The sequence below is a fragment of the Camelina sativa genome, chromosome 5 (genome assembly GCF_030686135.1).
Source record: "Camelina sativa cultivar CO46 ecotype springtype chromosome 5, ASM3068613v1".
In the NCBI taxonomy this organism is placed as follows: Eukaryota; Viridiplantae; Streptophyta; class Magnoliopsida; order Brassicales; family Brassicaceae; genus Camelina; species Camelina sativa.
In genome coordinates, this window is record NC_141884.1 from 23,819,716 (window position 1) to 23,835,954 (window position 16,239).

The 16,239-nt window shown below is 38.6% G+C and overlaps 2 protein-coding genes across 2 annotated transcripts; both read left to right on the forward strand.

The window, feature by feature from the left end:
• Positions 1-2,452: 2,452 nt before the first annotated feature.
• LOC104700886 (uncharacterized) lies at positions 2,453-3,940 on the forward strand. Its single transcript, XM_010416490.3, has 2 exons — positions 2,453-3,179; positions 3,451-3,940. The coding sequence occupies exons 1-2, from the start codon at positions 2,952-2,954 to the stop codon at positions 3,595-3,597; spliced, it is 375 nt and encodes a 124-aa protein (XP_010414792.2). The 5' UTR covers positions 2,453-2,951; the 3' UTR covers positions 3,598-3,940.
• A 9,622-nt stretch (positions 3,941-13,562) lies between these two features.
• Positions 13,563-16,007, forward strand: LOC109132903 (uncharacterized). The gene is made up of 4 exons (XM_087512515.1): positions 13,563-14,158; positions 14,278-14,873; positions 14,958-15,085; positions 15,159-16,007. Exons 1-4 carry the CDS (start codon positions 13,563-13,565, stop codon positions 16,005-16,007), a joined length of 2,169 nt encoding a protein of 722 aa, XP_087368641.1.
• The last annotated feature ends 232 nt before the right edge of the window (positions 16,008-16,239 follow it).

Consider the following 16,239-nt stretch of genomic DNA (forward strand, 5'->3'; position numbering starts at 1 on the left):
ATAAAAGACATATATATAACATCCCACATCGGCTAGAAAAGTTTTAGAAAATGGTTCGGAACCATTATAAATAAGACTAATATGCTTCCAACAACGAATGAACAGGAAAGCTTGATTTATCAAGCGTCCAATTTCAAAAGTTTTATTCAGTTTAATCTGATGTTTTATTTGAGCAAATAAAAATATTTAAAAAGTTTCTAAATATTATAATTTTTAAATTTTTAAAAAGTTTAAAATATTATAAATATTGAAACTTTTAAAAGTTCATAACTTTTACAAAATTTAAAAATGAACAGAAAGCTTGATTAATCAGGCATCTAAATTTAAAAGTTTTATTCGGTGTATTTTGGTTCTTTATTTTAGAGAACTTAAACAATAATAAAATTTCCAACAATTTAGATTACATCAACAATTGATTTCTGGTTCTTTATTTGGACAATAATAAAATTTCCAACAATTTCCAACAAAACGTAAGTTTTGTAGTAATTCAAAATAAAAAAGTTTTGAATTATTATTCAGTGATAGAAAATGAGGAAGCGGACGAGGACGAGGAAGAATAAAAGTATAACGAAGAAGTGGACAGAAGTTATGTGTTAATTTAAAACAAAATTGTTCTCAACGATTATCCAGTAGAAGAAAGCGGAAAATCAGACAAGAAAAAAGAAGAATACGAGTATAACTAAGAAGTAGATGGTGAAAGTAACGATAACAACTACCATACAAAATTGAAAATAAAGATGACGAGAAAGAATATAAAGAGTAAATGAAAGAAACACGAAAACATAAGTGGTGATGTTCCATTGAATATGAGAAACCAAAACTTGTTCATAATTCTTTTGATCAAATTTGATTTTTAATCACAATTAATTTTTATATTTTTTAGTTGTGTATTTAAAATAAAATTATTGTCTTAATAATAACTTAAATTATCAGAATATAATATTTCATAACTATAATTGATTATATATAATTTTATCTAAAAATATTTTAAAAAACCCACACGTAGCGTGGGTTCAAAACCTAGTAGACAATAAGATTTTAATAAGAAATCTTAATTTAAAAATGAAATCTTAGTGTATTGAAAGCATGATTTTGGAGAATTTTATGGGATTTAGAAAATTTGGAATTTTGATAGATTTTAGGGAAGTTGATATGATTTATGGTGAAATTCTTTCAAATCCCACAAAAACCATGAGATTTGGAATTCTGTATTTTTAACTAAACAAATCCTCCAGAATCCCTAAAACTTATTAAAATCCAAATCCACAAACTGTTTTGAATAACAGTGGATTTTAAAGTATATTTTTAAATCATCAGATCAATAACAGTTGATTTCAGAAGACTTTTTAAAATCCATGATTGAATAACGTAAAATTTGTAAATTTTACACAAATCACTTAAAATGTCAAATTAAATACACCAATATAAAAACTTTACTAAATTTAATAAAGTAAAGGCGGTGCTATTGTCTGTTAATAAAAAGAAAAATACCAATAACCCATGTCCAATGGTTCTTTTTTGTTGTTGCCAATATGGTTCTTTTTGTTGTTTCTTTCTCATGACACGAAGGGCCCCTCTTACCACAATTATTATTCTTAATAGTGTATGTTTAATTTAACCTTTATTGCACATAATTCTAAATTGCTTGCTTCTTGTAAACTTAAAAACGACAAAGATACCCACTAATGTAAAGTACATGAAACATCAAACTTCAAAGCAGTTATTAGATTATAAAACAAAACAAAAAAAGAAACACAATGAATGGACAGTTTTAATGTTTTTAACAACTATATGGCATGGCATTTTTTTATTTAATTGATGAAAAGCGAGTTATGAAAAGATGTAAAGGGAGAGTATAATATAGCTTTGTCTTCACATTTTGTCATGTTCCCCAAATTTGTGCAGAGTATTCACGAGACCTTATACGCCAAGACTAACTAAATTAATTAGGACAATTTTGGTTGTAACGCAATGGTTCGTCTTCTCAACATGCAACTAGGAAGAGTACGAGACCACCTATCATTTGTCGAATTTCCTTTTCAAACATATTTTTATTACAATGAGAAAAATAGTTTACACAAACAAAGTCTCGTCTATATTTTTGCGATTCACTTAACACACGGCATCAAACTTTCTTGGTTACTAAGCGATCCTTTGATATTTCACATTCCTATTCGACCACTAATTTGTTCAAGACTCGAATAATTCTTTATCAACAAAAAGAAGAATAACAATAAATGTGTAATTTCTTTAGACTTGGTATTAGCCTACGTAGGGGAATTAAAGAAAGAAAGAAAAAAAAGGATACTTAGAGTAAACACAAATTATCTGAAAGAATTTCATGGACAAGTGTGAAGTTATCACTTTAAGAAGACAATGAAGGAGATCATAGGATCCAGGGACTAAAGATTATGTCTCCTTCTAATTAATCCCTAAGTACTATTATCATACAAATTTAAAGTCATGTTAGTATGTTTGATAATCCTTTGTTTTCTTCTATTATATTATATTCTCTTACAAATTAAATAAAAATGATTATCGAGATAATCAAAATTCTACCGTATGTTAAAAAATGACATATGAATATTTTGGTTTATTTACCACGAATTTCAGACATTGTTTTAAGAAATATCATGCTAATTTTTTTTTTTTTTTTGACAAACATGCTATTTTACATAAAATCACACACGAAAAAGATATCCTCATATTTACGTTGCCATGATATAATGATAACATCTCACCACAATAAATATAAGCATATACAAAGTGTACTTTGTGTTTTATATTCTTCTATATATGTTCTGTTCTACGTTCTTGAAAAAAAAAACAGAGGAGCTATAAATATTAAGTGGAAGTATCTTAATTACTTTGATTTTTCTCATCTATGTTTCAATTTTGATCTCTGATTCTGTATGTTCTTACATTAAAGGAAAACCTGAGTGTTGAAGCTGATGAACGAGTCAAGGTCGGAAAACACGATAAGAACATGGAGCATATACAAAACCAAGGATGCGTCAGGGCCATCGATGAATGCGATTTGGTTTGGGTTTGTGGCAACTGCAATATTGATTTTAATGTTCATCATATTGGCAATCCTGGAACATCTCTTCAGGTCCGATCATTCTTCTTCTTACGATGGCTCTGCTCAGTTTCAGAAACATGCTGAAAAATCTTCTATGGTAAAAAGCTTTTATTTATTTTTATGTGCCTTATTCTTACATTAATTTATCTCATTTTTACTATCAAAGATTTTATTTTCCTCAAAAGAATTGAAGGACACCAAAAAGATTTTTAGTACTCTATATGTGATCTTACTTTGATTGATTTATGCTTTAATGAAAAGAAAAAAGTAACATGTGTAAGTTGTTTACAAACCCACAACATTGACGTCAAACGCCATGTTATTATCAAGTATAAGTAATTGCATAACCAAAAGGTGTAAAATGGCAGGTTCCGGTTAGTACGTCAGATGTGTCCGTGGTGATGCCAGGAGAAAAGCTGCCGTCGTACATAGCTCTTCCGAGGCCATTTCCTTGCCGGAGAGAAGGCATTCGCTGGCCTCCCCACTATGAAGGAGAATCAAAAGCCCAGCTTTGAAACAGAGGCTTTCAAACCAAAGACTGTGGATCAGCCAAGGCCCAACAACAATCAATCAAAGAAGCCCACCGAGACTGCAACTCTGCAACGGTCGAATGCAAAAGATAAGAAGGAGGAACCTTCGAGTATCCACGTCACACCTGAAGACAAAGAAGCAAGCTGGCGTACAGACTCAAAGGTTGAAACGAAGAACGCCTTTAATGCTCTCAGCTCCCTACCTGATGATGACAAGTGTTAGGGAGACTAGGTTTAGCATTTGTGTCAGTCTCTGTATAAATAAAAATGTTGAGACTCATTGTAACCTTAAGAGAGTATAAAGATTAATAAGAAATATCTTTCTTCAGAGATTCTTCCGCTTCTATATGGTATCAGAGCCATGGCATTGTCCACTGAGCTCTGTTCCTCACCTATCTTAAACATCTCAAACTGTGTAACAGTCAAACTCACAGAGAGAACCTATCTTCTTTGGAAGACCCAGTTTGAGTCTTTCCTTTGCGGTCAAGGCCTTCTGGGTTTCAACAATGGATCTACTCCACGACCAGCTTCTGCAACCAACGCTGACGGCACTCCAAATCAGGCGTATCAGTCATGGGTCCGATCAGATCAAGTGGTTAGAGCTTGGCTTCTGGGGTCGCTGTCCGAAGATATTCTCTCTGAGGTTCTCACAACGACAACATCTCAAGAGGTATGGAACTTTCTCGCTGCCCACTTTAACAAGGTCTCATCTGCTAGGCTGTTTGGTTTACAAAGAAAGCTTCAAAACACAGAAAAGAAAGATTTGCCTATGGTAGATTATCTAAAGGAACTTAAGAGTGTTTGTGATCAGCTAGCTTCTGTGGGTAGTCCTGTTAGTGAAAGAATGAAAATTTTCGCTGCTCTAAATGGGTTGACTAGGGAATATGAACCTATTAAGACATCTATAGAGGGGATGTTAGATGGTATTCCTCCACCAACTCTTGATGAAGTGATACCGCGTCTCACAGCCTATCATGATCGCTTGTTGTCTTACTCCGTGGAACCAAGCGTTACTCCGCACCTGGCGTTTAATGTTCAGCAGTATGATGACTCTTCTTATGGGAATAGAGGCAGAGGTAACAGATCTAGAGGAAGGGGTGGATACTCTACAAAAGGAAGAGGGTTCCATCAGCAGATATCCTCTAGTTCTTCTGGTTATTCAGTTGAAAACAGACCCATCTGTCAGATATGTGGAAAAGCAGGGCATATAGCGTCTAAGTGCTGGCACCGGTTCAACAACACCTATCAGCCTGATCTTCCTGCAGCTCTAGCCGCTCTTCGCATCACCGATGTGACGGATCAGTCTGGTCAGGAGTGGGTAACAGATAGTGGAGCAACGGCTCATGTGACAGGGTCTCAGAACAACCTGCAGAACTCAAGACCATACGACGTGAACGACACTATCATGCTCGGTGATGGAAATTGTCTCCCTATTACGCATACAGGTTCTGCTACTCTACCAACTACATTAGGTACCCTACCTTTAAATGATGTTTTAGTTGTTCCTGGTATTGCTAGATCCCTGCTATCCGTTTCAAAACTTACCACAGACTATCCCTGCTCCATTAAATTTGACTCTGATGAGGTTGTTATTAAGGACAAGGGAACAAAGAGGCGCCTCACAACCGGACCATATAGCAGAGGGTTGTACACGCTCAAGGGTCGACCGTTCCAAGCATTCTACTCATCAAGACAACAAGCTGCGTCGGATGAGGTGTGGCATAGACGTCTTGGACATCCTAATAACAAGATCCTAGAGCAGTTAGTGAAGAATAAAGCTATTGTCATAAATAAAAGTACCAAGCAGATATGTGAGGGGTGTCATCTTGGGAAAAGTAGTCATCTTCCTTTTTCAGATTCTCAGTATGTTGCAACTAGGCCATTAGAGAGGATTCACTGTGATCTTTGGGGTCCTGCTCCTGTAACTTCTTGTCAGGGTTTCAGATATTATGTAATCTTCATAGACAACTGGTCTAGATACTGTTGGTTCTATCCTTTGAAAAATAAATCAGACTTTTATTCCACATTCTGCAGCTTTCAGAAACTTGTTGAGAATCAGTTTAACTCCAAAATATCAAAGTTTCAGTGTGATGGTGGTGGTGAATTCATCAGTAATGCCTTTCTTACTCATCTTGGTCAGTGTGGTATTCAACAACTCATCTCCTGTCCCTATACTCCTCAGCAAAATGGTCTTGCTGAAAGGAAACATAGGCATATTACTGAACTGGGTCTAGCCATGATGTTCTGCAGCAAAATTCCTCACAAGTACTGGGTTGAAGCTTTCTTCACAGCTAACTTTCTGAGTAATATTCTCCCAACTACAGCTTTATCAGATAACAAAAGCCCACATGAGAAGCTTCATCAATCGGCCCCTGAGTATACTGCACTGAGAACTTTTGGCTGCACTTGTTACCCATGTTACGGGACTATGCTATGAACAAATTTGATCCAAGATCTCTCCGGTGTGTGTTCATGGGATACAATATCAAGTACAAAGGTTACATGTGCTTACACCCACCTACTGGACGAATCTATATAAGCAGGCATGTCCTTTTTGATGAAACCTCATTTCTATTCTCTGATGTTTATCATCACCTTCAGAGCTTTGCCAAAACAAATCTTCTGCAAGCATGGCAACAGGGTTTTCTACCTCCTAAAGCTCCACCAAACCAAAACCAAAGTTTATTCACCGATGAGGACTTTCCTCCCTTGGGAACAGTCCTTCCTTGATCAGCTCTGTCAACAGCAAGCATCCTGTCTCAACCAAACAACTCTGAAATTCCTGTTGCAGTGTCTGTGGTGGATCAAGGATGCATTGAGCATACGACAGGCCTTGATCCTGCTTCTATTGGCGACAACGTTCTTGATTCACCTAACAGACAGCTTCCACAGGCGTCACAGAATACCGAAACAGAGGCTTTCAAAGGAACCACAACCACTAAAACATCCAATGACCACACGGTCTCAGGTCGGAATACGTAAACCAAACCCTCGATATGCGTTGTTAACCCAGAAAGCTTCGTATCCTGAACCGAAAACTGTTACTGATGCTCTAAAAGATGAGGGTTGGACAAATGCGATGGGTGAAGAAGTAAGTGACTGCAAAGCAACAAACACTTTCTCTTTAGTACCTCGACAGCCACATATGAACGTTATTGGATGTAAATGGGTTTTCAGAACAAAACTCCATGCAGACGGCTCCTTGGACAGACTACGAGCAAGACTTGTAGCAAAGGGATTTCACCAGGAAGAAGGTGTTGACTACTTCGAAACATACAGTCCTGTAGTCAGAACCGCCACTGTTCACCTGGTTCTTCACGCTGCTACAGTGAAACAATGGGAGCTAAAACAATTGGATGTCAAAAACGCCTTTTTACATGGTGATTTAACTGAAGAAGTCTACATGTTGCAACCACCAGGATTTGTGGACAAATCAAAACCAGATCATGTTTGGAAACTGCATAAATCTCTCTATGGGCTTAAACAGTCACCAAGGGCTTGGTATGACAAGTTTAGGTCATTCTTACTTGATTTTGGCTTCAAGTGTAGCATACCAGACCCTTCGCTGTTCATTTATGAAAGAGGCTCTGATATGATCCTACTCTTACTCTATGTGGATGATATGGTGCTCACAGGGAGTAATCCAAGTCTCATTAACGGACTTCTTGATAACATGAACAAAGAGTTCAGAATGAAAGACCTTGGGAAGCTTCATTACTTCTTGAGGATTCAAGCAACTTTCCACGACAAAGGACTGTTTCTCTCCCAGCAAAAATACGCAGAAGATTTACTCAAGGTTGCAGGAATGTTCGACTGTGCTCCTATGCCTACACCACTGCCAGAACAACTCAATCAAGTGCCTCATCAAAAGCAACCCTTCTCAAATCCAACGTATTTCAGGAGCTTGGCAGGAAAATTGCAGTACCTCACTTTAACGAGACCAGACATTCAATTCACAGTCAACTTTGTCTGCCAGAAGATGCATGAACCATCAATGTCAGACTTTCAGCTTCTCAAAAGAATCCTAAGGTATGTGAAGGGAACAACCTCCATGGGAATCTCCTTCAACAAAGACACTGATTTCACACTAAGAGCTTACAGTGATAGCAGTCACGCAAACTGTAAGAATACAAGACGCTCCATTGCAGGATTTTGCACGTTTCTTGGTAACAACATTATATCTTGGTCCTCGAAACGGCAACCAACTGTCTCCAAAAGCTCAACCGAAGCAGAGTACAGAGCGTTATCATACACAACATTTGAACTTGTCTGGATCAACAACATGCTTCGAGACTTACGCATCCCTCAAATGGAGCCTCCAGAACTCTATGGTGATAATCTCTCCTCTATCTATCTTGCTGCTAACCCTATTTTCCACAGCAGGACAAAGCACTTTGAAACACATTACCATTATGTAAGAGAACGTGTTGCTCTTGGCGCTCTGGTTGTGAAACATGTCCCTGCAAACAAACAACTGGCTGACATCTTCACTAAACCTCTTCCACAAGGACCGTTTACATCGCTAAGACACAAATTCGGTATAGTTGTTCCACCCACACCAAGTTTGCGGGGAAGTATGAAGGAGAATCAAAAGCCCAGCTTTGAAACAGAGGCTTTCAAACCAAAGACTGTGGATCAGCCAAGGCCCAACAACAATCAATCAAAGAAGCCCACCGAGACTGCAACTCTGCAACGGTCAAATGCAAAAGATAAGAAGGAGGAACCTTCGAGCATCCACGTCACACTTGAAGACAAAGAAGCAAGCTGGCGTACGGACTCGAAGGTTGAAACGAAGAACGCCTTTGATGCTCTCAGCTCCCTACCTGATGATGACAAGTGTCAGGGAGACTAGGTTTAGCATTTGTGTCAGTCTCTGTATAAATAGAAATGTTGAGACTCATTGTAACCTTAAGAGAGTATAAAGATTAATAAGAAATATCTTTCTTCAGAGATTCTTCCGCTTCTATACCCACCTCTTATTAATATATCATACTCTCTCTTAGCTTAGTCGTTGTTTCATAATTATTCTGACTTGTTTCATTTTAGCTACATAAAAGTTTACTCATACGAAGCCAATTTCTTCAGTCAAAGCTCTTGTTTCATCAATATATGTTGAGTTATTACAATATATGGTATCACTTGTCAGGCTATCAGCCGCCTCACTCCACCCTTATTTTTTCTTTTCTCTTTTCCGGCGACATCATGTCACCTGATTCAAACACATGATCTCCCTTTTAACATCAGTCCCGACAACCAAACTCTTCCGAATATCACCTATGTCACAAAGCGTACTCGGTACTCCCAGAAATTATCTTATGTGGAGTCTCCAAGTGCATGCATGCCCTTCTCAATGGCCATGCTCTCTCTTCGACCACATGACGGTTTGCAGATTATTATGTCACCAATGATCACAATGGGTGGTATTGAAATTCCATATCCAGACTACACAATCTTATGCCAAAACCTTCACTCTTTAGGCATTCACAATCATTCAAGGATCCTACTATAAATGATCGTACACTAAGAGGTAGATTCTGGCATAGGAAGTGGAATGATCGCACGCAAGGGCCCAAAGTCAACAACCGGCTGAAGAATTTAAAGGGGCATCAAAATGACCAATAAAATGATGGGTTCTGTCATTCTCAAAAGACTAAAATTATTGAAAAATTGTAAAAATCTTGAATAAGAATAAATTCAGTGATTAACAAGTTTTAGATCTTGTGAAAATATAATATATCATTTTGTATTCTAAGAAGTAAAAAAACAAAAACACTTGAATTTAGACCAAATTATCAGAAATGTTGATGCAACTTGACAATTATCAATTGGTTTAGATAACCGGACCATTCGTTGGTTGAGAGTAGCGGTTAACAAAATTCAAGACCTTAAAAAGATTCTATATTGACACAAATTGTTTTAGTTATAGATAACGCACAACAAATTAATGGAACATGCATAACGCTTGTTATGCCGTATTTTTTGAAATCCTTGGTAGCTAGAACTTGAGACTTCTCCTGGATGAATCGACTTCTTAAGAAAAGAAAATGCGATTGGTCAACACTTGGGCGCTCAACTTGGAACCACGTGATTTTCCAAAGAACGGTAAACATGAAGATAAAGAAAAGTTTGAATCAGGTCGATCGAGTTAGAGGAATCCATGACTTCACATGATGTTTGCTATAGAATATGAGATGAATGAACTATTAGAAATACAATATCACATATTGGAAGTTAGTAGGATTTTAAATGGATCTCTACACTCATTGACAATTGGTTTTAAGTTGGAAGCTCATAATCTAATATGGTATCAGAATCTGGTCTGCACATGCTCAACCTAATCTACAATCGGTCCAGCCATTAGTTGGCCCACCGATTCATGCCTGAACATTCGAGATTGATGCGTAGAAGAACCATCATCTTGAGGGGGCGTATTAGAGAAACAATATCCCACATTGGAAATTGAATTGGATCTTAAGTGGTATATATAAGATACGGGCCTCTCCACTCATTGCCAATTGGTTTTAAGTTGGAAGCCCATAATCTAATATGATATCAAAGTTCGGTCCGCACATACTTAACCCAATCCACAATCGATCTGACCTAATAGTTGAGCCGCTGATTTATGACCAAATATTCTGAGATTGATGCTTAGAATAGCCATTATCTCGAAGGGATGTATTAGGAATACAATATCCCACATTGGAAGTTAAGTACAATCTTAAGAGAAAATAAGTGAACAATTAGCTTAGTAATCGTCTAAGTTAAAAACAAAACGTTGGAGCCCCCTTTAATGTGCGAGGTATAGTCGGATCTTTGACAATATCAGATAAGAGATAACTGACTCGATGAGCCACATTCATGGGTTTCTTCTTTCTAATAATGAGGGATTCAAGTAATCAAATGTAATCAGGAACAGGAAGGAAGTCAAAGAAACAAGTTTGAGAGACCAACCACGTCTTTATAATGAAACATGAATAAATAAATTTAATTTTAAAATTATGCAAAATTATTTGAAAATCCAGCTAGTTTCTCCTTATTTGGTGGGGAAGACATATTGGTTGTATGATATATCCATCTATCTAAGCGTATTCGACGTTGTTCACAAGACTTGACCGTTGACTTTCAATTACAACTTGTTCTTCCTTTAAGGTTGGAACGAGATACGTTAAAGGTAACTTAGTTTGAAAGTCTCTGCGTCCGAATTTATCAGCAGTCAACCTTTTTGGTTTGTTTTCTTTTTCCTTCGAAAATTATTTTTGATATTTTTGCTTGCAATTTAGAGGGAAAAATTTCTAAAAAAAGTTAACTATTTAATATTTGCCAGAAAAAACATAAATTTTTTTCGTTGTCAAAAAAATATGTAAATTAGTTTTTAGTTGATAAAAAATACATGAACTATTATTTTTTTCCAATTTCTTCTCGTCTCCGTTACGACTGTTAACGGCATCATGACAACATCACTATTTTTGAAAAAAATTCTAAAAAAACAATAACTATTTATCAGTGTTGGAAAAATACACGAACTTTTTTTTATGCCTGAAAAATACCTAATTTTTCATTTCTTATTTTTCCATTAACAATGTTAGAAATTATAACTCAAAATTTTCTCTACTCTTTAAACTGTATACAAGTTTTCACTACTATTTAGGATAACAAAATTCAAGAACAAAAATACACAATTAAATTAATCGATTTCCAAATTTCTCAATAAGCGTTGTTTTTGGATTTATATCGACTTTACAAATTTTAAAACTTCATCAAAAATTAAACTCTAAATTTCATGAGATCTCCACCTTTTTAGACCTTTTTATACCTTTCATAAAATATTCATCTCCTTAGTTTAGTACCTTTTATGATGCTTATAGCCAGTGTAAATCATAAAATGGGCTGATTTACGCAAACTTGATCGAGATCGTAGATGATAGTCATTTCGTGGGACATCAACTCTTGCAACCTAACCAGATTCACCATTTATTTATACAAAAACAATACTAATTGAGAAATTTGGAAATCGATTAATCTAATTGTGTATTTTTGTTATCGAATTTAGTTATCCTAAATAGTAGTGAAAACTTGTATGAAGATCAATGGAGCAGAGAAATTATGAGTTATGATCTCTAACATTGTTAATGGAAAAATAAGAAACGGAAAATTATGTATTTTTCAGGCAAAGAAAAAAGAGTTCATGTATTTTTCTGGCAATGATAAATAGTTAGTGTTTTTTTCTGGAATTTTTTTTTCAAAAATAGTAACGCCATCACAATGCCGTTAACGATCGTAACAGAGACGAGGACAAATTAGAAAAAATAATAGTTCGTGTATATTTTATCAACTAAAAAATAGTTTGCGTATTTTTCTGGCAACGAAAAAAATTAATGTTTTTTTCTGGCAAATATTAAATAGTTGGTATTTTTTTGAGAATTTTGATTTAATATTTCTGCATATATTAAAAATGTTTCTTACAATATGGTTTAAATTTTTTTATCATGTGATATTGGAAATGATTGAACTGAATTAAATAAGTTTTTCAAACATTTAGTGTAAATGATATTTCTCTCCAAATCACGGAGTTGAGATGTTCTTTTTTTTTTTTTAATTAAAAAAGAAAAAAATAGAGAAATTATTTGAGATGATGATGTTTGCACTGTACTACTGTATAATAAATTCTAAATGTTTTATTGACGAAGATAAGATAATCAATTTTGTGTTTTTTTTCTTTTTCTTTTGCTATTACGAAATGACATTTCTTAAAAGAGTCAATATTTAAAGAATATTTTATATTAAGTGTACATCATTAATTATTGTTAAAAGTTTGATTCTCTATTCTATTTATCATTTAACTAGTTTAAAAGCTACAACTATCTATATTAATATTTTTGAAGTACATTTTGGTTTATGTCCTTTAAGTTTTACTTATTTAATATTTTTTTTTACAACATTAACCCCTAAAACAATTCTATAAATAACATTGCAGGGAAACTCAAATACTAAACTTTCTTAAATTGACCAAAATTTGTTACATTTATTGCCATAAAATCTTAACAACATCTATACATTCCTATTTTTCCAAAAACAACTCTACCCATTAAAGTTTTAACTCATTAAATCTCCAAAACTATTTTTATGGATGCTAGATGTGAGAACAGAGAATATGCTTCTCCTTCCGAAGTGATTTTAATTGTGGAGGAGCTTGTCGCCGTAAACAGTTCCGAACTAAAATAATAAGAGTTTTAGAATTTGAATTTGTATTGCCTTTTTCTGGAAAAAAATCTCGGGCCCCTTTACAAATGACCTCCCCCTTACATATTTATACCGACCCATTTACTACTCAATTAATATGGAATTAATAGTGCGCGATCCGCGCAGCCTAATTAACCCTCTTAAATGCGGGAATCTTTGACCGGGCCCGAGCTGCGAGCTGTCGAGCACGGAACGTCTCCGTGCTCCCTTCCTTTCTCCGGGCCTGATGGGCCGATCAATAACACCTCCTCGGCCCATTAGGCAAGCCTGACTTAGGCCCTCTTGCCTATTGCCCGAGATGGTAGATCGTGGGTACAACAGTTGCCCCCCAAGTCTCCCGAGCTGAATAGTTCGGGAGACTTTTGACCTTCAAGCGATCAATTTTGGGAAACTGAATATTCCCCATATCCCCACGATTTGATCGTGATAATGATGGGATTTGCCTTCCCGAACAGGCCTCGGGGCCCACTAGGTGGCGTGTTGGTTATAAGAGAGAAAGAGAACGGTGTGAGACCTTTCACTTCCCCAGGTAATCATTGCTTCCTTGTGCCGTGTATAAAGGTAAACTCGACTTCTCTCTCACCCCAATTCTTCAATCGTGTTTTTGCTTTTATGTTTTTAGACTTTTCTCTCTTTTCTCTGTAACCTTTGCTTTCGCCGGAAAGTTCTTCAACTCCCGTTTTCTTTTCACACGAATCGCTCAAAGAAAAATGTCTCCTCCGAAATCCTCGTCGGGTAAAACCGTGAAACCCCTGATTCCGGGCGTTTACGGCCCTCACCCACCGTCAATTCTCTCGGCGGAGAATATAGCCGAATTTAGGGGGTCCACCGGGATTTCATCGGAGATTGAAATTAAATTCCCGGGGGCTCACGAATCTCCGGAAAATCCTCCCCCAGGGTATTGCTGCGCGTTTGAGATATTCTTCTCTGCGTGCGGTCTGTCGTTTCCTCTCCCCGAACTCATCGTGAAGATGATGTTCGAACTGGGTTTCGCTCTCCCCCAGATGTGCCCAAACTTCGTCCGCATCGTCATGTGCCTTCAAACTCTGGGGGAAGAGTTCAACTACAAACTGTCCCTAGCCGACTTTCTTCAAGTATACACGGTGAAGACTGGTCGGACTAAGGGGACACTCTATGTAAGCCCGCTTTCCGGACTGAAGGTCTTTGACGACCTTCCCGAGAAGGATGAGAAGTGGCGGAAGTCGTATTTTTTCTTCCCGGTCAACGAGCTCACCTTCGGCCACCTCGCAAGTTCGCACGTATCGAAGTGGACTTCGAAAATTGGTAGAACGGCGCTCTTAGTCAGGTGCCCTTAATATACTATTTTCCTTTCTGTTACTTACTCCTTGTTTTTCTTGTCCCAAATCACTTCGAGCGCGGACTGCTTTGCCCTACATTCGTAGAGTTTTTCTCGAGGTTTTGCAGCCAGGGTCAGATTGCCTGGGACTCCTTTTCGTGCGAAAGGATTAGAGAATCCACAGTGCGGCTTAGGAGTCGTTCCCTCGTTTGCTCCGACCCTATAAGCACTTCGGAGATGAATTACAGAGAGGAACGGGCTTGCCGACTCGCCGAAAAGGAGGCGAAGTTGAATATGGCGGCAGCGCTCGCCGAGGGCAAAGCTCGTCTTCCTAAGAAGTCAGGCCCCTCTTCTCCTGAGGTAGACGGGACTTCGTTACCCCCCACTGATTCTTCCGAGCCGCTTACGGGGGCCTCCGAACCTCAGCCCAGCTCGCCCGAGCCCGCAGTAATTATTGTAGCTGACTCCAGTGACGAGCCGCGGGAGGTTATAGCTCCCCCCATCGAGGTCAGTTCCCAGCGGTCGGACTCATCCAAAAAGAGGAAGGAACCTGAGACTTCCTCGCCTCTTCGCGAGAAGAGCCAAGCTCGGACTAGTTCGTCTGGAGACGAGCGAAGTAAGCCTAGCTCGAAGGATAGGGGTCCTTCCTCAGAGAGGAGATCTAAGGAGTCCGGGGATTCCTCTGGCAGGCCGCCTTCGAAGGAACGTCGTTCCTCCCCCCGAGGTAATGATAACTCGAGGTTTCCTTTTTTTTTTTGCTTGCTGGGTCTCGGGGACCAAATAGACTGACGTCATTCGTCCATTTCAGTTCCCCCTGCGTCCCCAGCCGATCTGATGAGGAGTTACACCCGGCCAGGAGTTCGGGTTCCGGCGTTTGCGGACATGTCCGAACTCAACCGTGCGAACTTCTTCCGCTTCGCGGACAAGATTGGCGAGGTTAGTGACACATGCTTTCTCAGTTTTTTTTATTTACCACCTTCACCGTTTTTAACGAACTGTGACTTCCCAGCTAATGATCGAGTTCAACTCCTCGGTGGCGTCTTATGAAGATCAGCTGTTTGCATCTCCTTCATCTTCCGAGGTGAGCCTCCTCCGGGAAAAGATTGCTGACCTGGAAGCCCAGGTGAAGGAGTACGCCAGGTTAGAGGCCGAGAATGCTGCTACTGTAGAGAAAGCCGAACAAATCCGGGCTCGGATGAAGAGAGCCGAGGTACAGGTGCTTGACCTCGGAATTGCCAATGAGGACCTCCGAGACAAGCTGAAGAAGGCGGGGGACCTTTACTACGAAGCCGCGGAGGATGCCAAGGCAGCAAGGAGTAGATTGCACGAGATCGAGCTTCGCAATCAGCTACTCGAGGCTGGAAACAGCTGCGAGATTGAGAGGGTGCGAAGGGAGGAAAGACAGGCAATGAGGCGGACTCTCCGTCCTCTGGTCGAGGAGGTGAAGGTCACCTTCGAAGAGAGGGAGAAGCTAGCCCCGCTTCAGATCCGAGCTGCCGAGATTAGGGCTAACCGGATGCTGGTCGAAGAGATCTCTAGAGGCGAGATCCAAGACATGGAGGCCGAGCTCGGACTCCTAAAAACTGACGAGGAGGAAGCTGACGAGAAGGTTTCAAAGGTAACTCCCCGTGAACTCGACCTCGCTGCATTCTCAAACCTTTTGGCGGATACGCCCGATCTCTTATGCAACGAGCACCCGCTTAACGTCACAATCGACGAATCCGGCACTAACCTCGGGCAACTCTCGACTCAGGGGATGGACGACTACCTGGCGACCACTAGGTCGGAAGGGGAGCTAGCGGCGTTGGGCTTGGCCCTTTCCGAGGCGGCGTCTGATCCAGCCCCTCCGAATCAATAGTTCCTATTCTGGGGTTGTCTTGGCACGAGTTGCCCCCCTGTTTTGTAGTACTTGTTTTTAGACTCGCATTGGAGTGTTTTGGTCGTGGTGACCGCTCCGAGGTCGTTTTATTTGTTTTTTTTTTTTAATGTGAACTACATTTCCACAATCTTAAAAAGATGGTACGAGCAGAAATGAACGCGAAGTGAGAACCTCGGCTAAATAGTTCGGAAAAATGACCTCCCAACCTATA

Excerpts from the sequence above, each read along its gene's own strand:
- LOC104700886 (XM_010416490.3), top strand. The coding sequence starts at position 2,952 with ATGAACGAGTCAAGGTCGGAAAACACGATAAGAACATGGAGCATATAC. Across the intron at positions 3,180-3,450 it reads ATGCTGAAAAATCTTCTATG|GTTCCGGTTAGTACGTCAGA; the intron begins GTAAAAAGCTTT and ends GTAAAATGGCAG.
- LOC109132903 (XM_087512515.1), top strand. The coding sequence starts at position 13,563 with ATGTCTCCTCCGAAATCCTCGTCGGGTAAAACCGTGAAACCCCTGATT. Across the intron at positions 14,159-14,277 it reads AGAACGGCGCTCTTAGTCAG|CCAGGGTCAGATTGCCTGGG; the intron begins GTGCCCTTAATA and ends GAGGTTTTGCAG. Across the intron at positions 15,086-15,158 it reads TCGCGGACAAGATTGGCGAG|CTAATGATCGAGTTCAACTC; the intron begins GTTAGTGACACA and ends GTGACTTCCCAG.